This window comes from Puntigrus tetrazona, chromosome 21, assembly GCF_018831695.1.
Source record: "Puntigrus tetrazona isolate hp1 chromosome 21, ASM1883169v1, whole genome shotgun sequence".
Classification (NCBI taxonomy): Eukaryota; Metazoa; Chordata; class Actinopteri; order Cypriniformes; family Cyprinidae; genus Puntigrus; species Puntigrus tetrazona.
Genome location: NC_056719.1, coordinates 8356986 through 8378799, shown reverse-complemented (window position 1 = coordinate 8378799; position 21814 = coordinate 8356986). Strand labels below are relative to the sequence as shown.

Here is a 21814-nt window from a genome sequence, read left to right as displayed (position 1 = left end):
GGACAAACTTAGCATTGCATCACTTGTTCACCAATCAGAATGAGGGATCTGATATAATAACAGGACCTTGAAGGTGTTCCTCTATCTATAATATCGCTTTCTGTATTGAGAAAGTAGTGAAATATGCACAGATTAATTCTGACGGCACCCATTCACTGCAACTTCTTTTTTCTGAGAGAACTTGTGTCTCGTTTACTTCAATTTATGTGATTGAAAAGTTTTATGGATGTTAATGAAAAACCACGGATGTCAAAAAAATTGCAAGTGTATGGAACTAAAGTCTTAATAAGCTCTTAAGAGTAAAATGCATTCTTGTTATGAATCGTTGAGGTGATCAGAGCACATATGCATGAAAATAAACTCAGTAATTTGTCCATATAAAGGGCTCAGCAGATAAGATCCCACTTTGTCACAATATGCTATTTACAAGTTATATGAATCATGGCATGGCACGTGACTTTTAATATGTTACTTTAGATAAACAAAGTTTGAGCTTCAGATGATGACCATTACCATCCTCTTGTCTTGTCCTGCTCAGGTATTTTAAAAGAAGCGTTGCCAAGCAACAGATTATCCCTGTTCTTTAAAGTAAAAGAGTAAAGACCTTGATTCTTCTGGTTTTAAAATAAACATGAACATGAAGAAGAAGAAACTATAAAACCAGACAAGTGTCCTTCAAACTGTTCATTCACTGATTTCTCCTTATCTTCCCCTTCCTCTCTCTCTCTTTCTCTCTCTCTCTCTCTCCAGTGAAAGCTATTTTCTGTTTTGTTTCATTACTCACATGTAAGTTAACTAAGAAAATAGAAACACTAAATATAAGTAATATTGAATTTTTTAATGTAAAAAATATGCTCTAAATGTTTAAACTCACGGTATACAATCATTTTGATTTGTTCATCATCCATAGGCTAAAACTAATAATTTCAACTCTATTTGTAAACTCTGCAGTATAAAGAAGAAATACATAGCAGGCTAATGAAATACATTGAAATACATACAATTCTTTTTATACGATTGTGTTTTTAAATATTTTGTCAGTAGGTGGCGATCTTACAGTGTCAACTATGTTATCATCATTTTCTGTGGTAAGCAAATTATATTTTTTTATTATCATATTTAAAATTTCAAAACATAAATCAAACGTGAACGTGATATATATATATATATATATTGTTTAAACCTAAATTTATATTAACATACATTATTTAAAATAATGCACTGTATTAACAAATATTTTTCTCTTATGATCATAAACAAAATAAATAAATAAATAAAATAAAATATAAGAAATCGTTTTCAAATCACCTTATCAAACTGTAAACCTATATTCGTGATCCGTCGCTTGGTTTAACTGATATTTCAACGATCATGTTGCGTGTGGGGGCAGTCGTGGGATAAAACACTTATTTTATTAATCGTGGTTTTTGTTTGTTTTCTATTTTAATTGCATGGGTGGTATGATGTAACTGTTGATTGTGAGCTATCAGCCTCCTACTAATTGCTTCGATGAAGACGCAATGACCACAGGCGAATCTACTGTTTTCAATTAGCATATTACTAAAATTCACTGGCGTGAGATATGAATTCTTCCTCCTGATCCTGTCCCCGGATAACAGCATTCAGCAGCAAAAAAATTCTGTTACAGCAGCTCGCGGCCAGATGCACCTGCTCTGCGCGCAACAGGGTGGAGAGTTTGGAGCGCTGCCTCCGTCTAGATTTGTCCAAATCTGGCTTTGCGCGTTGAAAGGGATCCCATATTCATCCTACGTCACTATCGCAGCAGCAAAATGCAGAGATACACGGAGATCAGATTCAAATCCATTTATGCACGCCCCCTCCCAACATTTCTTCAGGCGCCTCTATATAAAGGATCTGGAGGCAATGTTGCCATCAGAAGCTTCACGCGAAAGCCAGAGAGAGATTCGTAGCATACCAACAGTACAGAGGATAAATGGGCAAAGAAAAATGTTTTTCTTAATTACCGAGTAGATAAGATATTATCCGAAACTTGCGAGAAGTGGCATCTGCCCCTAAATGATGGCTGAGTAGCTCCAACCGCAGGCAGTTTTTACTCAGATTATTCGTCCTTTCCAACGATTTTTTTTTTGGGAGTCGACAAAATGTACCGGTCCACTAAAGGAGCATCAAAGGCTCGGAGGGATCAAATCAACGCAGAGATTCGCAACTTGAAAGATCTTCTGCCCATCTCCGATGCCGACAAAGCTCGTCTTTCCTACCTTCACATCATGTCCCTAGCCTGCATTTACACAAGAAAGTCTGTCTTTTTCTCTCAAGGTAGGGTTAACTTAACTAGGACTTCTATAAAATATAATTTTTCATTAAAATGATGATTTTGAAGTGAGTTGCTGTTAGAGTATAAAGTTATGGATGCTTTGTTAGCCTTTCAGATCACTTCTAGTTTCTTAAGAGGTTAAAAAGTTACAGACCATTACATGGTTTTCTAAAAGACATAATTTTTTTACATTCATAGAGCAGATATGTCATATCTGAGGAATCTCTGTCTCTGTCCAGAGTTCTGAAAGCTGGTCTCTGTCTATGGTGCTGATTTTGCGCTGTTTGTGTGGATGCTGCTTTAGAATACTTTAATTGCACTGGGAATGTTTATTACGCACGTGCAGATCTTTATGTTGAGATTTCCACGTTTTGTCTCGATCAGTGGCGGCGGGTCATGACGTGAGCGGGAGCGTCCTGTCTCTGCCAGAACTCTCGGATCTGCTGCACACACTACCAGGGTTTCTCCTCGTGCTGACGAGTGAAGGAAAACTCCTGTATCTGTCGGACAGCGTCGCAGAGCACCTCGGCCACTCCATGGTAAGACACAAACTGTAAAATAAATAGTTCGACAACTTTCGAAGTGCTTTGTTAGGAACCGGCGCGCGCTAAAAATAACTCTTTGGGCTTCGTTCAGGTGGATCTGGTGTCTCAGAGTGACAGCGTGTACGATATAATAGACCCATCTGACCACTTTATAATGAGAGGCAACCTTGTGCCAATCACCACACCTGACACAGGTACTTTACATTTTTGGTTTGACGCCTTTTTAACATGAAGCGACTGAGATGTATTGTACCTGATGTGCACTTTGTTTTTTCTAGACCGTCTCTTTCGCTGCCGCTTCAGCACTTCAAAGTTCGTAAGGAGACAGGGATCAGGCAACAAACTGACATTGGTTCGGGCGCGCTGTCTGCCACCTCCATACCACACGTCCTCCTACTGGACCTCCAATCCAGTGTGGGTGTGTTTTTGCTCCCCGTTGGAATCCAGCGTCCCTCAGGTTTCGTCAGCTAGGAATCCTCTCCCCACCCCTCCCGCAGAGCAGTCTTTCCTGCTGTCCTGCTTCCAGTCCCAGCACAGCCGGGACATGAGAATCCATGCCGCTCAGGACAGGTACAGTATGAGTCCTGTGAAAGTCCCTGTCGGTATATGAGTGTGTATTCGAGAGCGAGGGAATAATCATGTTGTGTTTCTCTCTGACAGTGTAAGCGTGTACCTTGGCTATGACATAGAGACTCTGCGTTCTCGCTCGTGGTACAGTCTGATTCATCCTCGTGATCTCTCTCACGCCTCTGCACAACACTGTGCCCTGTGTGAGTACATAGCTCTATTTATTTATTTTCATTTTTAAATGAGATACCATAAGCTGGTCTCGTAAATGTAGTTTGCTAATTAGTCATTTTGTCCTATTTCAGTACATGAAGGTGGGGAGAAGCAGGTGGAGATGGTGGTCCAGGTAGAGGCAGCAGATCATTCATGGGTCTGGCTTTACATTGTTCTTCAGCTGGAGACTGGAGAGTACCCCATCAACAGCCACAACTATGTTATAAGGTATAAAGGCTACCAGTTTTTAAATTTAATATACTATAAAATAAAAACTATTTTATTCACAAATTTAGTAAAATTATTCTTATTGAATAATAAAAATGTGATTAATTTGATTTAGAATTTTATTACATTTTAATTTTATACATTATTGTTATTATTATATACATTATTATCATTGTATTAATAAAATTATAGTATCATTTTAATAACTTTTAATAATGGCAATTAATAATATTATTAATAAAATAACAACAACAATAATATAATAATAACTTACTATTATTATTATTAAAATGTAACATTTTTAAGATGCTTTATAATATATTTTATTACATTTAATATATTTGAATAATTGTTCATTATAATTAATTAATTAATTAATACTAGTGTTTGTTTTTAAAAAATCTTAAAGACATTTGAACACAAATAATTAACAATCTGTCATTTTCTCTACCCTTCCCTCAGTGAGTCTGAAGCCTGGTCGGTGCGTCAGCAGTTGTATTCAGAGCAGAACCAGCTGGCTCTCCTGTACCAGGAGGCACGCCAGAGCTCTGACCCCCTGTCCAGCCCGGACCAGGTCTTCACGCCCAGCAGCAGTGGCCTGTCCTCCCAGTCCTTCGACTTCAGCTTCACCACTTCTGGCCGGAGCTCCTCTGAGGAGTTCCCTAGCACCTCCGCCCCAACCAGCATGGCGCTCGACCCTCTTCAGGGCTTTTCTCAGGACGAAGAGAGCCATCCGCAACTGCATGGTGGTCAGCAGATGTGGAGATCAGCCATGACTGTTTCCCCTGAACATCTAAGCAACATCCCGAGTCTCCCTGCCATTCCCCAGACCCATGTCGCCCCTCCGCCCCTCCCTCTGTTCAAACCTCCCCCAAAACGTCAAAGCTCAGAGGAGTTAATTTGCACACCTCCTTACACCCCAAGACTCAGAGAGGGGGGTTTCATGTTTGGCGATGAGACCTTTAAATCAGACCATAGCAATGCAGTCAAAACGAGGCAGTCTATAACCTCAGCGTCCCTTCCCGCAAGCATTGGCCCTACTCAACACTGCCGCAAACGCCTATACGAAACCCTACCACCTACTCCAGACAGCCCAGGAAGTGATGAATGCATTCTCATGGCGCTGCCAGAGATCAGAGGACCTCTGTACGTAGACGTCCCCCATTTCCCATTCCACAATCCCCCTGAAGGCCTTTTAACCCCCGAGGCCTCGCCCACCAAAAAGCCCTGTTTGAGTTTCTTCCCTCGGGAAGACGATTCGGAAAGAGAGCGACTGGAGATCTCACTCCTGGCTCAGTACATCAGCACTTTAGCTGAGGGTTTCTGTCATGGCCACCCACAAAACACGTCGGCTCCCCCTCATCACGCATCGTTTGCGGCCCCAAACTCCTCGCTGGCTCACATTGATGTCTTTATGTTTGAGGAGAAAGCAGTAGATGGCATCCCTCTTCCAAATCTGCCATCCACCTCCCCCATACCTCCCTCGCCTTACTCATCAGAGCCGTCCTACGCTCAGCGCTCCCCGAGCCGCAGCTCCCCTGTTCACGAGCAGGAGGAGGCGGCGACTCTGAACGGTGTACGCCACCTCTGTAGCGTCCGTTCGACGCACCGTAACGGCACGACCAGGGGTGGGCCGCAGGAAGCTGAGAGACCCGACGAGGACGTGGAGACGATGTCCACCCCAGGGTCCACCGCACTTCCTGCCCTCACTCCTGCTCTGCCTTGTGCCCAGTCCCTCCTAGAGGAGCTGGTCACCTTGGAACCTGTGTTTGGGGCAGCCGCCCCGATGACTCCTGCCGAGAGGCAACAAGATGAGTTGTATCAACTCCCTCATCAAGGTGGACAACAGATCTTCTACCAAGGTGAGATTTTTTTCTCTTTTTTTTCAGCATGTCAGTATCTCAGCGTTCTTTGCGACTAAAACTGTGTTTTTCTCTCTCCTTCCCTGCAGATGGAACCAGTGATCACATGTTTTAACATAAGTCTGTGACTTAATCAACGAAGTATGGCATATTGTCATCTTTTACAAAGCTATTTTTCTGGGATAATGTGGTCGATTTGAAAACAAAATGTGTTAGAAATGATTATATATGTTTATATTTCGATATCATGAAGTCACATGAACATGCATCCTATTCATATTGGACTGTCACTTTGGGGAAAAGTACTTAAAGTAACATAAAGGCAATTGCCACTTTGTATTCACTTATAGTGAAGACTGTGTTTTACTGTTTATGAATCACAAGTGTATCTTTAAACCATCGTAGAGTTCTACGGTCAAGTAGAGGATTGATTCCTACCTACAATACTCTCTTTCTATTTGCTCTTCATTGTGTCAGTGCATGAAAACCATAGAAAATGCTTCATAATAAACAATATTCCTTTATGTTTTGTCCTTTGTTTGGAGAACAATACAGGATTTGCTTACAGTCTTAAAATTAAAGGTTACTGGCACTGATGGTTTCATTAGAAGCTTTAAATTGCATGAAAGGTACTTTCTAGTGGATATACAAATATTATTAACATCAAGAAAAGGTTGACTGAAAACTCTTTGAGGAACCCAGAATGGTTCTTCTATGCCATCGCTGTGAAAACCTTTCTTTTTAAGAGTGCATTCGATGTACTATATGTTCTTGTCCACAAAGAATATCCTTGAATTTGATGCGCTCTTGTTTTCCAAATATGTATATGAGAGTCAATTAAATGCATCAAAGCGAGGTTCATCGGTGTGTGTTCATTGTTGCTGCCCCCTCCATTGTTCCCTTTCATTCACTGCCTTTTTAGTGTGTCTCCATGGTTTCCTAGGACCGACTGACGCAGATGATGAGGTGCTATCTATTTTTCCTGACGTATGCTCTTGACTCAGAGGCACAGTAGAGACAATCAGCCTCCTACACACACACACACACACACATACACACACACATGCATATATGTCCACGAACACATGCTGTACAGTGAATAGTCAGCCCACACTTTCCCATTATACCTGGAAGCTCATGATAATACCCTATATGGCCTTTCCTGCCTTTCCATTTTTTCCTCTTGTTGCCGGGGAAGCGAGATCTTCCTTTCGCAATCTCCACCTCCGGTGCCCCTAAATCATTGTTTGCTTGTCAATTATCCGGTTCTGCACCTTTCCATCGAGTCCGACGTCCGGTGCTGCGCTGACCCTCCCACATGGGATCACGGGCCAACTTACCGCCCCGTGTCCAGAAATACCCCACAAGTTTCATCTGAATAAAACTCTCTCATGTCTTCTCTTCCTGTCCTTGTGAGAATGATGCGCTTTCAGCGATGAAGAGGAATAAAAATAGACCGGACTGAAAAGAGGAGGAAAAGAGGGAATGGGGAGCGCTTGGAAGGTGCACAAGGACTTTTAGGTGCTTATTCATCCTGCTTTCCTCCCACTCCTCTAATCAGTCAGCTGAATTTCTTTTCATCCTCCCTCTTTCACACATCTGTGCTTTCTCATTGATACCGTCCCATTCATTAGGACCCTCTCTCCTTATGACTCACCCTTACCTCTTTAACTCATCTCTCCCTTCTCTGCTCTCTCGCTCTTCAACATCCTCCAGATACGTCCACACAAACAGCCCATGCCCACTTAAATCATAATGGAAATGCAAAAATTAAGATGCTCTCATCTTGTTTTCTGGAAAGTATGATGAAAACAACCGCCTACATTGTCCGCACTATTCTAATGAACAAAACATTTCTATTCTTAAGCTGTGATGCCAGGGAGCAACATCAAAAGAACAATTTTGTCAACAAATAATGTCGGCAGAGATAGTGCAAAACAAACCTTTGAAATAAATAGACAAGCTATCTTCATCCTGGGGCTTGAGACGATGTCCTCAGCTCTCCAACGCTCACGAAGGCCTGCATTGCACCAACATGAAACTTTGTTCAGTGTCTTTACTTTTGATTTGTCAGTGCGTACTGTAAAGACTGCTCAATGCTGACGTTCAGTGGACATTAATGGAAATTGTGCAGAATGCGTACAGAAAAATAATGTTCTTTAAACGTTTGAGGTTTGGTGCAAGCTGAATGATGTTTAGATAGGACGCTTAATTGCATGTGTACAACACAACATGTACGATACCTTTAACTTAACATTATTAATAATTATACAGTATGTGCCCTTTTTGTGTTTGAAATCATTTTATTACATTTTCTCACCCTCATGTCATTCCATACTCGTAACAACTTTGTTCATCTTCAGAATACAGACATAGTCAGTGAACTTAGGGGTTCAACCCTAATGTCATGAAATTATTTACATTTACATTTACACCATAGGCTAATTAGTTTCATACTTGTATGAATTTCCTTATTTTTTGTGAACACAAAAGACAATATGGTTAATGGTCACTACCAAAGTCCATAGCACTAAATACTATAGAAGTACAATAAAAGTAGATTCAGATCAGCAACTGTTTGTTTTCCCATATTCTTCAAAATGTTTGTGTTCAACAGAAACTCATACAACTTTAGAACAATTTGAAAGTAAGCAATAATAGTATTTTCATTTTTGTATAAAGCTTGTCATACAACTTGGAGAAATGTACACCACAGAAATGTTTTGTCAAACCCCACCAAAACAGGCCTATTAAAATAACTCCTAATTTATATTTAAAGACGTGGTCATTACAGTAAAGGTGTATTAAAACCGTTTTTGTATGAATATTTTATTGTAGTTTAGTGAGAAATACTTGAAAAATTACCGCTTGTATTATCTGTAAAAAAAACAAAAACAAATAATAAATTAAGATTCTTCCCATTCACTAGATGGCGGTATTGAGCAGTTCAGTCTTTAGCTCGTTACTGCTCCAGGATCGAGGAAGATGCCTTAGGGGTCAACACACTTTCAACATGGCGACGTGCATGTCGGTAATATAACAGGTGGAAAAATTCGTCCTTTTTCCTTGGACTGAAAGGGCAGCGCTTAAAAAACGTAGGACACCTTGTTTTAACATAACGTTCATACAGGTAAATTAAAACAAAAGGAATAATTTTGCACCGACACGTTGTATTTCACTATCATTCACAATGTCGTATGATTTAATTTGCAGTTGTGCCACAGATGAATTAAAATGTCTTTTCTTGGAAGTCTGAAACCAGTGCTGTCGTCTGTTTTGCAGGGTAAGCCTTAACAGCAGCATTGTGATGAATGTCCTATTAAAATGAATAACTGAAATGAATGATGCCACTTTCTGTTGTGTCATTTCGGCAGCATCGCGCTCTGTACCTTTCTGGTCTGGACCTGTGTTCACCAGGACCATGGCCACTCTCAATCAGATGCACCGTAAGGGCAAACCTCCCCCACGTCGTCCAAAACTTGGTGCCACTTTCGGGCGTCCCCAGCTCAAAGCAGTAGTGCTGAAGACTATGATCAGGAAACCCAAGAAGCCCAACTCGGCCAACCGCAAGTGTGCACAAGTACGACTGTCCAATGGTAAAGAAGCTGTGGCATACATCCCTGGGGAAGGACACAACATCCAGGAGCACAATGTGGTGCTCATACAAGGAGGGAGAACACAGGACTTACCAGGGGTCAAAATCAACGTGATCAGGGGCAAATACGACTGCGCACATGTTGTGAAGAAGAAACAGTAATTACCAGAACTGGGTACAACTGCATATATAACCGTAATCACCTGGATGCCAACGAATGAACTTGTGAACACGAATAAACGTACATTTTCCGTTCCAACAGTGATCTGACCCCGCAGTGTTATTTTCAAGTTTGTTCAAGTAGTATACTTGTTTTGTAATGAAATTTGTTGATCAAATCTATTTGACAGAAGTAAAATATGTTTTGTCTTAACTTTTTCTATTTCCTACCGTGTTACGTAATCGTCGTTTAACAGCAGATTATGAGTTGGTTTATCCATTTGTACAAAGTTATAACATGCTGTACAGACGATGGCAAAAATGATTGAGTTCTAAGAAACGGTGCTCTCTACAAAACAGAAGTGCTACAAAGAATTTGTAAAATTATTAAGTGTTTTTTTTTTGTTGTTGTTGCTGTTGTGATTTTTTTCATGGGCCAAAAGTGATTCATAGAGGAAAATACACACTTCAGGAATGTCATGTTATGATAAGCTACAACCTGTAGTATTATCTACAGCTTGTTTTGCATAATAGTGGCCTGAGCTATTCACTATTGGAAAGCCAGAATCCAGTTTGGCAGGGTCCTGTTAACTGGGTTTAAGGTTTTCCTCGTTCGATTTCAATCTCAGGCTGTGATTCAACGTCTACCTCAGGTATGTTTCCTTTGAAAGTGCATGTTAAAATGCGTTTGAGTGGTCTGTAATTTTACACGTAGCTGCATTTAGCGACGGTTATGCTTCCAGTGTCATCGATACCGGTCGTTTACTGTCGAGGCGGTTATATTCGCCTTCGACGCTGCGCTCGTCAAATAAGCTAATGCGGCAAGAAAAAAAAATGCAGAACACGTAACAAACAAACAAACCTTAAATTCTTTAGCAATTTTGCGTTACACGTATTAATTTATTCGTTCAATTCGCCCAAAAATGTAAATAGTTTTGTTCCGAACCTGTGTTACTTTTGTTCTGAGGAACACTAAATATAGATTGGTAGACGTTTTGAAAAATGGCACGGAGACGTTATTTCGAAACGCCTTCATGTTCAGGATATCAATATTTTTGTTGAATTCTGCTTCTACAAAAAATTCAGTGTATGCCTTGGATATTTAGATATGTCTCTCAGAAAACAAGTCTAAACCTCTGTATTCATTTTCAGAGCCATGGGGGCTATATATGACATAGAGGTGACCACAGGATCCATGGCCCATGCAGGCACCTTTGATAATATATTCATTACTTTGGTTGGCACACAAGGAGTGAGTGAGCGGACCAAGCTTGACAGCTATGGAAGAGATTTTAAAATTGGAATGGTGAGATATTTGTAACATTTAAATGGATTACAATTTTTGCTTTAAAAATTCAAATGTGCTAAAGGCCTGGAAATAGCCATCGGTTTCTCTCTCTCTCTCTCTCTCTTTTTTTTTTACTTAGAAAGTGAAGTATAAAGTGATTACCAGGTCCACTCTCGCCAACCTGCTGCTCGTCAGACTCGAGAAAAATAATTTCATGTTCTTGCCAGAGAACGACTGGTTCTGCTGTCTGGTAAATGTAAAAACCCCAGAGAAAGATGTGATCCATTTCCCATGCTATCGCTGGATGGCAGAAGGAGAAGTGATTGAGCTGCGAGAGGCCAATGGTTTGTATATATATATATATATATATCTGTAATTTAATTTTTTTTTTATTTACTCATATTTATCCTAAAAATATTAAGCAACACAATTGTTTTTTAGAATACGAAATGTTACTTAAACAGCAAATGAGCATATTAGAATGATTTCTGAAGGAATATGTGGCAGGAAAAATTACATTTTAAAACATGAAAATCGAAAGCTTATTTAAAATTGTATGAATATTTTACTTTATCAATGTAACCTTGGTGAGCATAAGAGACTAATTTTAAATAATTCTTTCAATTTTGTGAACTGAAGCGTTCATCTTATTATGGTTATGGTTTTCGGTTACATTTCACTAATTCTCTTTTATATTGTCTGACAGCTACAAAAATCAATGAAGAAAAATATTCACAACTGATAGAGCACAGAAAAAATGAGCTGAAGCTCAACAAACAAGTGTACCAGTACGTTGTCAGCAGTAATATGCGTCTTTGCAATCATTTTGTGGCCTCTTCATTGGTTTAGTGTATATCTTTGTGTACCTTCTTCTTTCTCAAGGTGGACTGAGTTTAAAACAGGTCTTCCACAGCATGCATGTTTTCAGGAGCCCCTGTCTCTTCCTTCAGCGGTCCTCTTCTCTTTCACTAAACACATGGACTCAGCTTTCAGCTTCTCCACTGCGTGAGTCTTACTAACATATATTAGTATAAGCGTTAGTAAACTTGTCCGGTCATTTCTTTACACCAATGATGAACTTATCTTCCAGGCTGGGTGAGATCAAAATGAAGAAACTGGTGAAAAATCCTGATCAGTGGGTTAAAATGGAAGACATGAAGAGTGCGTTTTGGTCATCTAGAACTATTGTCTCTGGTAAGAGCTGCAAAGGTCATCTTTTTCACAGATATGTTGACTTGGTAAATGTTGAGTGAAGTAAAACTGTGAGATAATTTGATGGTTTTCTTTTTTATAATAGAATATGTGCAGCTGCACTGGATGGATGATGATTTTTTTGGATATCAGCTCCTAAATGGCTCCAATCCGAGGATGGTCCATCGATGCACTGAGCTTCCTCTGAACTTTGCTGTTACTGATGCTATGGTGCAACCTTTTCTTGAGAGTGGAACGTCACTTACTCTGGAAATGAAGGTAAAACAATATCAAATTTGCTCTTTTGCGCTCTCCGTGCACTCAGAATATGTAAGCAATAAACTGTTCTCATTTATCTCAACAGCAAGGGAACATTTTCTTATGTGACTATAAAAGACTGGCAGATTTACAGACTCAGTTGACCAATGGGAGGCAGCAGTATGTCGCGGCTCCACTCTGCCTTCTGTACAAAAACCAAGTGGGCAAACTTCTGCCTATTGCCATTCAGGTACATTTGATATGTTTTATTAACTTATGAATTGGACCAAATGAAATATATACATTTAGTTCTGGCATTTGTACATTTTTTTTAAAAGAAACATTGCATAATATATTAAGCCTTATATATCAGAGTAAAGTTTTTTTTAAAGCATAAAATAGTATTCTTAACCAACTGATTTTTATTTCCATATAATTCCAGCAAAATAATGTTTTATGCTTCAATTGAATAAATAAATAAATATATATACTGTATATTATATTTAGAATATATAATAAAATGTAAATTTATTTAATTATATTATTTTTTTTTTGATTTGCCAAAACCAAAACTTATTACAAATTAAAATTTTCACCCCACATTAACTTTCATCCCACATTAAATTTTCAGTGCTGTCAAACGATTAATCACATCAAAATAAAATATATTATGTTTACATAATGTCTGTACGTGTACTGTTTATTATGTATGTGTAATAAAATATTGACAAAATTGAAAATGTTTACATTATATTCATTTATAGCATAATAAAAGATACATTTAAAACTTTATAGAATTATATAAAAACGTTATATAATTAATATTTTATAGCAAAGGATTAACTAATACTTTTCCTTGCTATGTTAGTTGCAGCAACAGCCATCAGAAGACAATCCAGTTTTCCTGCCTAGCGATTCTGAGTATGACTGGCAGCTCGCCAAACTCTATGTGAGAAATGCTGACTGTCTTGAGCATCAAGCCTCTTTCTATCTGTGCACCTCTCTGGCTGAGACTTTTACAGTGTCATTAATGAGAAACCTCCCGGCAGCTCACCCCATACACAAGGTACTCAATGTCAATATACTTCTGCCAAAACACATTTAGGTCAAATAAATGCACCAGTCCATCAGCAAACATCTCATCACTTATAACTCATGTATGTGTTTCTCTCAAAGTTGCTGGTGCCACACACACGTTATACCCTACAGATAAACACCCTCATTCGGAATAGACTTCTCAGTCCTGAGGGCGCCGTCACTCAGGTATTGATTCAGGATTGTTTTTTTTTTTTCATTTATCTTTATTTTTTAACTTAATTTTCACTTCAGAATACTAGTATTGGAGATGAAGGGATGACCAAGCTCATGAAGAAGGTGCTTTCAGAGCTCACCTACTGCTCTCTCTGCTTGCCTGAAGACATCAGTGACCGTGGACTGGAATCTGTTCCTAACTTCTTCTACAGAGACGATGGTCTTCAGCTCTGGAGTATCATAAAGGAGTAACATGGTTTATGTTTGTTGATTTTTAGGAAACATGTTGTGTTTTCATGGCCGTTTCTCTGAAAAATAATGCTATAGCCCGTACTTCTCCTCTGAAATGTGCATTTCGGGCCGATTCCAGGCCGGAATTGCAGTATCCAAGCTGGCCATATTACATACAGCACCATTCATCTGTATGATCCTGCCTACTTGACCAGTTGTCAGAAAACAGCATACTGCTGTCAAGGAATCATGTTCACAAAGCTATTTGATAATACTATAGCAAGTAATTCTCCTCTGAAATGTGCGTTCCAGGGCAGAATGCCTTTATTTCTGCAGTTGTCTAGCTGTCAATCAATACTGTACCTTTAATGTGTGCCATACAAAGCAGATGCCTTGTTTTGTTATCGGTTTGTAGTTTTGTAAGAAGCATGGTGGAGATTTATTACCAGAGTGACAGTGATGTGCAGCAGGACACTGAACTTCAGGACTGGATCAAGGAGATCTTCACCCACGGGTTTCTTGAGCAGAGCAGCACAGGTGAGTTAAGACGATATCTGGTTATCATAGCTGTGATGTCATTATTTTTTAATTGTAAACGTTCCTTTTCTTCTTGTTTAGGAATACCTCAGTGTTTTAGCACAGTGGAGGAGGTCATTCAATTTGTGACAATGGTGATCTTTACAGTTTCAGCGCAACATTCGGCTCTCAGAGCAGGACAGGTAAGTTAAAAGCCAAGTTATATTATTTTTCTACTTAATTAGGATCTCGTTTTTCATATATTCTGTTTTGCTACTCATATTTTGGCGCTTAGTTTGACTATGGAAGTTGGTTTCCCAACGCCCCTGGCTCTTTAAAAAGACCCCCTCCTACAACTAAGGGAAGCTCAGACAAAAACACCCTGCTGGACACTCTCCCTGACACGAACACCTCTGCTTATCTAGTATCAGTCTTTTGGCTCCTGAGCAAACCCTCTTCAGATTTAGTGAGTATTTCCTACTCGGCTGATCGGATTATCCCATTTTTGCATATACTTGAAAAATCTCTATAAACCTCTCTAATCTTTTATGCAGGTTCCACTCGGGCAATACCCGGAGGACTACTTTTGCCAGATGGCTCCTCAAAAAAGGATAAGAGATTTTCAAGCAGAACTGTCCTTTTTTAGTGAGTCCATCAATGACAGAAACAAGGGGCTAAAAGTGCCTTACAAATACATGTGCCCTGAGAACATAAGCAACAGTGTCAGCATTTGACACATTTGAGTGGTGTGACTGTACTTAATATAAACCAAATTTAGAATCATTTTTATATTCAAATGTTGTATATTTACTTGCTATATAATGTAATATTCAGATAAACACACATTTTTAAAACTTTGTATTCTATGTAATTGTCTCATTTGTCAATATTGATTTGAACATCTAAAATTACAAATGATTCAAGATTTACATTTTAATAAAAAATATATATATATATTTTTAGTCCCATTCGTTATTATTATCCCAAGTTTCTATTCCCAAAATAAAATGCATGTTTGAGATTTCTCAGCTGTAGATATCTTGCTCAGACATATCTTATAATATGTCAGTGTCATTGTTCTGTGTCAAACTGTAATGATTTTTTAAGGCATTTTTGTAAAAGTTGCTTAAATATCCTAATTTAACTAAGGCCTAGTCCTAGCTTGAGCTAAGCCTTGTTTATGAAACCGGGTCTTAAGAGTTTTAAAAATAAACAAATTCTAAATTTAAAAAAAAAAGTTCTAAGTACCAAAACTGACATTTTTGAAAAGGTCTTTGTTTTATGACCATGCGTGTTTTAGTTTTGATAATTCCCTTTAATACTATCACTTCAAATGAATGTACTATCACAGCAGTGCTTCTTTTAGAATTTACTTAAGGAAATATAACCTATGTAGTCTACATTTTTTTTAGATATATGTACTAAATACAAAAGCCGATATCCCAATCCAATAAAGGACTCAGTTGTTCAAACAAAGTTGTTGAACATTATAGTGTTTACTTTTTGTTTTGCTTAAATTTGTTTGTTACTGATGGAAAAGCGCATTCATTTTACACTACAAGATCTGGATGGTAGGCATTCTTAACAAATGATATTTCTACCACCTTACTCTTGTAGCACGAGACATTGCAACAGCACCGCTCTCAGAAGTCCATCCAAGTGTTATTGTGGGTTAAGTTCATCAATGCACCGCAAAAGGTTTTCAGTCTTTTCTGGAAAGTGGCCTTCTTTGATTTTCTTGTTAATGTAGCGAGATGTCTCCTCTCGTGCATTCAGGCTCGAGCTGGCAGAGATCTGCAGGATGTTCTTGAGCAGTTCCTGGTTGGCCTCCACAGACAAACCCAGCAGAAAGCGGAGAAAGAGATCATAGTTGCTATTCTTGGAGCTTAACGCTTTGTCAACCGCACTCCTGAGTAAGTCTGACAAAGAAACCTTCAAGACTTTGCTGAGCTTGCTTTGCTCAAGGACGTTCTTTCCATGTTTCTTGAAATAATAGAAAACGTGAAGAGCAGCGAGGTATTCCTGAATGGTCGGTTGAGCGAAGCAGCTCACCTTCTCTGTGTAAATCATGAACTTCTCCCTGTAATACTCTGTGCAGAGACCGGTGCAGGCCATGGCAGGGTACGAATCTGCCAACCCAACAACGTCCCAGTGCTCTTTCTCTATCTGAAACTCATTCTTCTCAAGCATCATGTAGGACAGCTTTGCGAGCTTAATGAGGAGCTTATCAGCACTAAGATCTTTGGTGTCTTTGGTGGGGTCGTTCTTCAGTTTCTCAATGGACATTAGAGTGTGACCATGGAGTATAATGGTGTACAGATTGGTAAGAGTTATGGGCAGCTGTGCTGAGGTTCGAAGAGACTGGAACTGCCCCTGCAGCACTTTAGATGCCACCCAGCAGAACAGCGGAGAGTGGCACATAATAAACAGCGTCTTGGAAGACTTGATGTGAGCAATCACCTTCTCAGCAAGGTCTTGGTCTGAAATGTTCTTTCTGAAGTAGGCTTCTTTCTGATCATTGTTGAAGCCTCGAATCAACAAAAGCTGGTGGACGTGTTCTGGGGGGATCACATCCAGAGATCCTGCCCTAGAAATAAGCCACACGTAGGCATTATAAAGGAGGTTCCCCCTGATGAGGTTGGTCATCAACACTTGCACAGTCGCAGGCCTGGTCACATCACACCAATACACAGTTCTACGGAAATTAAAGGGGATTTGCGTGTCATCTAGACCGTCACATATGAACATTACCGGACAGCCCTCGAAATCGAGAGTGTCTATTTCCTTCATCTCTGGATAGAGGATGCTGACCAGACTCATGAGAGTATACTCTCCTTCCAGCATCTTATTCAGCTCCTTAAACTGCAGAGGAATAAGAAAGAAAACATCTGTGTGGACTTTTCCATCCACCCAGTCGAGGATGAAGCGCTGCACTGCAAACGATTTGCCACATCCTGGGACTCCTCTGGCTAACACCGACCTTACTTGCCTCGCCCTCACGTTCTGCTGGGAAAATATGTCATTTCCGGTTAATGGCGCCCTCTTGACTTTGCCACTCTCTGCGAGCTCTTCTATCTTTGGTCTGAACTCGTGCTCACTGTTGATTGATGCACTCACGCCATCTGAAATGTATAGGTCTGTATATACAGACTCAAAGGGGACTGGTTGTCCTTGCTGATTAAAACCCTCATATACCATCTCGTACTTCCTCTTCAGCGTCAGTTTCAACTCGTAGCGCACTTCGTCTGTGAAACATCGAAAAGAGAGGCTTTTAAGGCAACTGGTTTGAAAAGCGCTGTAACGTTTTGGTGAGGACAAAATGACATAACTTACTTCTTTTGCATAGTCCTTGCAGATATTCAGCCAGCTTCTTAAAGCTCATGTTATTAAAGAGCGCCAGCGTGATCTTCAGAGAGATCTCAATATCGCAAAGCTCTAGCATCTTATCCACCAGATCCACAATATCAAGTCCATCCAGCGGATCACGGAAGCGCTCTGGATATCGTTCCCACAGCAGTTTTTTGAAGTACTTTAATTCGTCCTCTGCAAGTTTCTTTAGGCAGCTTGTGAGGGCCTGTGATATAGCAAGAATGTGAGTGAAAGTCTGCGATTGCTTTGAATGAATAACCACTGATTGTAGGCCTCACCTTAAAAGCAAATTCCACCGTCATTGCTGGATGCCTTTTCTCGTTTGGATCTACTACCAACTCTGGTTTTACAGGAGCAGGAGCGTGTTGTTTCACACCACCTTCCTTCTTGCTCTTCTTCCGTGTGCTTAATTTCAAATTATTTTAAACATTATTTTTAGAATATTTAGATGACAATAAATTAAAAACGACAGTACTGTTCTAAATATTGGGGTGAGTAAGATTGTTTATGCTTTTAAAAAGATGTCTCTTATGCTAAGCGGTTTATTGAGGTTTTGATTATCAAAACTACAGTGAAAACAATAATGTTCTGAAATTATATTACAATTTATAATGTCACTTTATCATTTTCTGTGATTGCATTTTCAGCAGCCACTGCTCCAGAAATCATTCTAATATGCTGATTTATATGCAAAATAAAGTATATATTATGTATGATTCTGTACAATTATCGTGAAAATGTACGCATCTTACAGTAATTAATTATGTGAATACAGTAAATACAGGTGAATATGGTAAAATAATATATAGGACAAGATTAAAATTCAATGATTTTTTTAAGAATATGTACCATCTGCACAATAAAGGACTAGCACAGTATTTATTACGATGTCTAAATTGTACACCGTATTGTATGAACATGGTTATGGTTCGAATGCATTATGTGACTTTCACTCACCTCTCTTCAGCACTGGTCTCCATATGGATGTCCTCATCATCACTATTAAACTCCTCACTGCTAGACGCAGATGAGTCCCGTCTGCTCAACAGAACCCTGTAGAAGTCAAAAGCTGACTTACAAGAACGACAACTTTAGTCACAAGCTCACAGAGAGCAAAGTCTCTTTCAACCTTTCAAATAAATATCATTTTCACTCTCACAGTATGATACTGATAAAAGCCTAAGTCGTATCTTTAAAATACTCATACGGCATGAAGAACATACTGACCCCTTAAAGACAAAATACAACACATAAAACCTGTCCCAGAGCATATGTCATGAAGTGAAGTAAACTCACTGAGTGCAGCTGGGTTCGTGCTCTTCTCTTGTTTCTGACCAACTGTCACTCTGCATGGAAGAATAACTGTTTGCAGGGGACTCTGCTCTTTCCACGTATTGCCTGGCGAGAATGATAGTTATAAACGATTAAAAAAATCTAAATAAGCTAAAGCGAGTAGTTCTCAATGTAAAAATACCATCTTGTCTTCGGCGTGTGCCTAATCTTACCAGTAGGCGTCGCACGCACACAAAAGACAAGTACGCGTTCGTCTGAAACGTGGCTATTCATCGCTGAACCCTATTACACCAAAATCAGATTATCGAAAACCACGTTACCCCACAGGACAGGAGAATCCGAGGCTGAATGGAAGTGTCCTCTGAGGAATCACGTCGTCCTCCTCATCCCCGTTTTCACTCCCGAAAGCGGAAGCCCCGATTCCTAATGGCAGACTGTTGTCTGACGCCATGTCTACCGCGTCGTCTTCCATCTCAGGTTTGCGACGTTTCCCCCCCGCTCGTCAAAAACAGCTAGATGTTGTTACCCTAATAAAAGCGGAACACAGATATCGCGAAATTCGTACATCTTTAATGTGAGCAACACAAGGCTCTTCCTGTGGAAGAACTGAACTTTTTGCGCTATGAATGCTAAACCTAACTATATATTAGAATAAGGTTTAACCATTCATAAACCTTGGTTTAATAATTTGTTTACAGCTATTTATTTTTACAGTGACGCGCGTTGTGAAACGGGGGACACAGCGTGTTGTTTAGCAACAGACAGCCAATCATAAACCGCTTCTGTGGTTGCGTAATTAAATATTCATGTGCTCCGTGCACTCCTGATATTATTTTTAGCGACCGGTAGAACAAAAATGCGTAAAAAACAAACGGAATCAAAAACAATCTTTTTTTTTTTTTTTTTTTTTTGAAGACTAGTGTACACAGCAAGCACAGGTTTACGTGGAGTCATTTCTGCTCGAATAGTTACTATAACAAGTTATACTGGTCCGGCCAATGTTGTTGGACTCATGAACATGCAAACATTAGAGCAAAGTTGACCAAAGTACGGTTAAAAAAAACAAAACATTAAAGCCGAATAATAGGAAAATGGGACAACATAATTATATTGTAGAGAAAAGCAAATATTTGGTTACTTTTTAGACTACAACACACCTCTAGTTATATGTAGTCAGGTGAGTTTGCATTATAAGAGCTTCAGAGACAGACTGAAGTGTAGCTGTAGCTGTAGTTCACCTTTGTTTATTTCTGTAGCAGTCCCCTCGATTCACGTCTGGCTTCACATACAATTGCGGAAGACGGAACAACCCCGGTTGGTTAATTCCGATTTAATTGTTTAGCATGAATTACTTTTATGATTAATGATGGCTTTGTGGTTCCTGGGCCCGTAAGCTAGTGAAAGCCTGCGTATGCTAAAGTTTAACAGCGAAAATGTGTAGCAAAAGCGCATCAGCAGTAACTGGTGAGAATCACTTTCGGTTTGAAGTTGGGTACGCACTTCCCTGTTTCCTTAAAGAGACAGCAGTATGAATATTTTTGTGACGTAGATTTTGTAGTAGTCAGTAAACTAGTCATCTGTTACCTGCTACCATTCATTAAGGGATATTATGTGTATATTTAGTGTATTTCCCCCCTTTTTATTTTTTTTTCCCAATTTACTTTCTATTTTGCTTGGCACATGTTTAAAAATCTTACTACCAGATATCTTCAACAGGGGCCTGACAGTAGCCAAACAGAAATGAAAAGCTGCATAGTATTTTATAAATATTGAACAGGGGGTGCCTGTTCTGCCTTTCTGTGCACTGACGGGTCATTGTCTGAAAAAATAAGTAGAAGCCCCTTGACTTATACCCTACTGACACGGCTGTGGTGAAAGGACCCCATGTTTCTATGTTTGAAAGGCCTGAAGTCCCACTGTGAATGGCACTGATCTCATATGCTGGAGATTTGTTGTAGTTGTTTAAGCCCCGAACTCTAGCTGCAGATGGTGAGTCTGAGTCTTAATGGAGCAGCTCTTGAACCTTGATCCCTTCTCCTCCCCTTGTCCCTTAAAAGCCTTTTTTTTCAATACTCCTGCAGGCTGTAAAGAATCTTAACATCTGTCAGCAATGCACACTCTCCTTATGTTTCCCATGAGATGTGAATCAACATAAAGCACTCTGTGAAACACATCTCCGTTTAGACGTTTAGGTAATAATATAGTTTATGTCTTGATGTGCATGAATTTAAGCTTGTCTGTTTAGTTAAATTAGTGATATAAATGAAGAATATAAATATTTTTCCAGTATAATCGCATTTTAGAATCTAATTGCAATCTAAGGCTGTAATTTAAACATATATTAATAAAGATTTAAAGGTGCACTCCACCCAAAAATTTAATTCTGTCGTCATTTACAACGTCATTCAAACCTGTTTTTTCTCCCTTTCTGAGAAACAAACACAGACACACACACACACACACACACACACACACACAAAAACTAAATATACTTTAAAGAATGTAACCAAACAATTTGCTGGCCACAAATTTGCTTTGTATGGACAAATTAAACACTCTCACATTTTTTTCAAAATATCTAAGGTACCACACTTGTTAACTATTAACTATGACTTTTCTTTTAATAAATTCTTAAATTGCTGCTGATTAATAGTTAGTAAGACGGTTGTTAAGTTTAGGTATTGGGTAGGATTAGGTATGTAGAATAAAGTCATTGTAAAATAAGGTGTTAATATGTGTTTAATTAGCATAAAAAATGCTAGTATTCTAGTAATATGTATGCTAATAAGCAACTAAGAGGTGTAATCATACTTTTTTTTAAATCATATTTACTTACACGTTTGACAGAAGAAAAAGCAATTTGGAACAACAATAGGATGAGTAAGGAGTAACAGAATTAATTTTTTTTGCTGTAAACTGTCCTGTATTCCATTAATGAATGGTTACCAACAC

General features: G+C 39.1%; 4 protein-coding genes across 8 annotated transcripts; 3 read left to right on the top strand and 1 right to left on the bottom strand.

Annotated features, from left to right (window-relative positions):
• The first annotated feature begins 1911 nt into the window (after positions 1-1911).
• npas4b (neuronal PAS domain protein 4b) lies at positions 1912-6235 on the top strand. Its single transcript, XM_043220944.1, has 8 exons — positions 1912-2298; positions 2681-2835; positions 2933-3035; positions 3120-3411; positions 3502-3611; positions 3714-3849; positions 4312-5711; positions 5801-6235. The coding sequence occupies exons 1-8, from the start codon at positions 2124-2126 to the stop codon at positions 5824-5826; spliced, it is 2397 nt and encodes a 798-aa protein (XP_043076879.1). The 5' UTR covers positions 1912-2123; the 3' UTR covers positions 5827-6235.
• A 2446-nt stretch (positions 6236-8681) lies between these two features.
• mrps12 (mitochondrial ribosomal protein S12) lies at positions 8682-9571 on the top strand. Of its 2 annotated transcripts, none has more exons than XM_043221363.1 (3): positions 8682-8806; positions 8925-8994; positions 9086-9571. In XM_043221363.1, the coding sequence occupies exons 2-3, from the start codon at positions 8946-8948 to the stop codon at positions 9466-9468; spliced, it is 432 nt and encodes a 143-aa protein (XP_043077298.1). In that variant the 5' UTR covers positions 8682-8806; positions 8925-8945; the 3' UTR covers positions 9469-9571. The 2 variants fall into 2 exon arrangements, with proteins under 2 accessions (XP_043077298.1, XP_043077297.1); XM_043221362.1 differs by having other exon boundaries at positions 8682-8841.
• A 147-nt stretch (positions 9572-9718) lies between these two features.
• si:dkey-17e16.9 (hydroperoxide isomerase ALOXE3) lies at positions 9719-15154 on the top strand. 3 transcript variants are annotated; one of them, XM_043221359.1, is made up of 15 exons: positions 9719-10118; positions 10618-10771; positions 10893-11097; positions 11460-11541; positions 11636-11758; positions 11844-11947; positions 12051-12223; positions 12309-12452; positions 13071-13268; positions 13379-13465; positions 13532-13701; positions 14100-14221; positions 14303-14403; positions 14496-14666; positions 14755-15154. In XM_043221359.1, the coding sequence occupies exons 2-15, from the start codon at positions 10622-10624 to the stop codon at positions 14932-14934; spliced, it is 2010 nt and encodes a 669-aa protein (XP_043077294.1). In that variant the 5' UTR covers positions 9719-10118; positions 10618-10621; the 3' UTR covers positions 14935-15154. The 3 variants fall into 3 exon arrangements, with proteins under 3 accessions (XP_043077294.1, XP_043077296.1, XP_043077295.1); XM_043221361.1 differs by lacking the exon at positions 13379-13465; XM_043221360.1 differs by having other exon boundaries at positions 9719-10771.
• Positions 15155-15556: 402 nt separating this feature from the next.
• On the bottom strand, positions 15557-20361 carry nlrc3l1 (NLR family, CARD domain containing 3-like 1). Of its 2 annotated transcripts, none has more exons than XM_043221358.1 (7): positions 20020-20361; positions 19183-19389; positions 18866-18967; positions 18527-18622; positions 17848-17974; positions 17534-17774; positions 15557-17445 (listed from the first exon to the last, which is right to left on the bottom strand). In XM_043221358.1, the coding sequence occupies exons 2-7, from the start codon at positions 19332-19334 to the stop codon at positions 15863-15865; spliced, it is 2301 nt and encodes a 766-aa protein (XP_043077293.1). In that variant the 5' UTR covers positions 19335-19389; positions 20020-20361; the 3' UTR covers positions 15557-15862. The 2 variants fall into 2 exon arrangements, with proteins under 2 accessions (XP_043077293.1, XP_043077291.1); XM_043221356.1 differs by having other exon boundaries at positions 20101-20361.
• Between the last annotated feature and the right edge of the window lie 1453 nt (positions 20362-21814).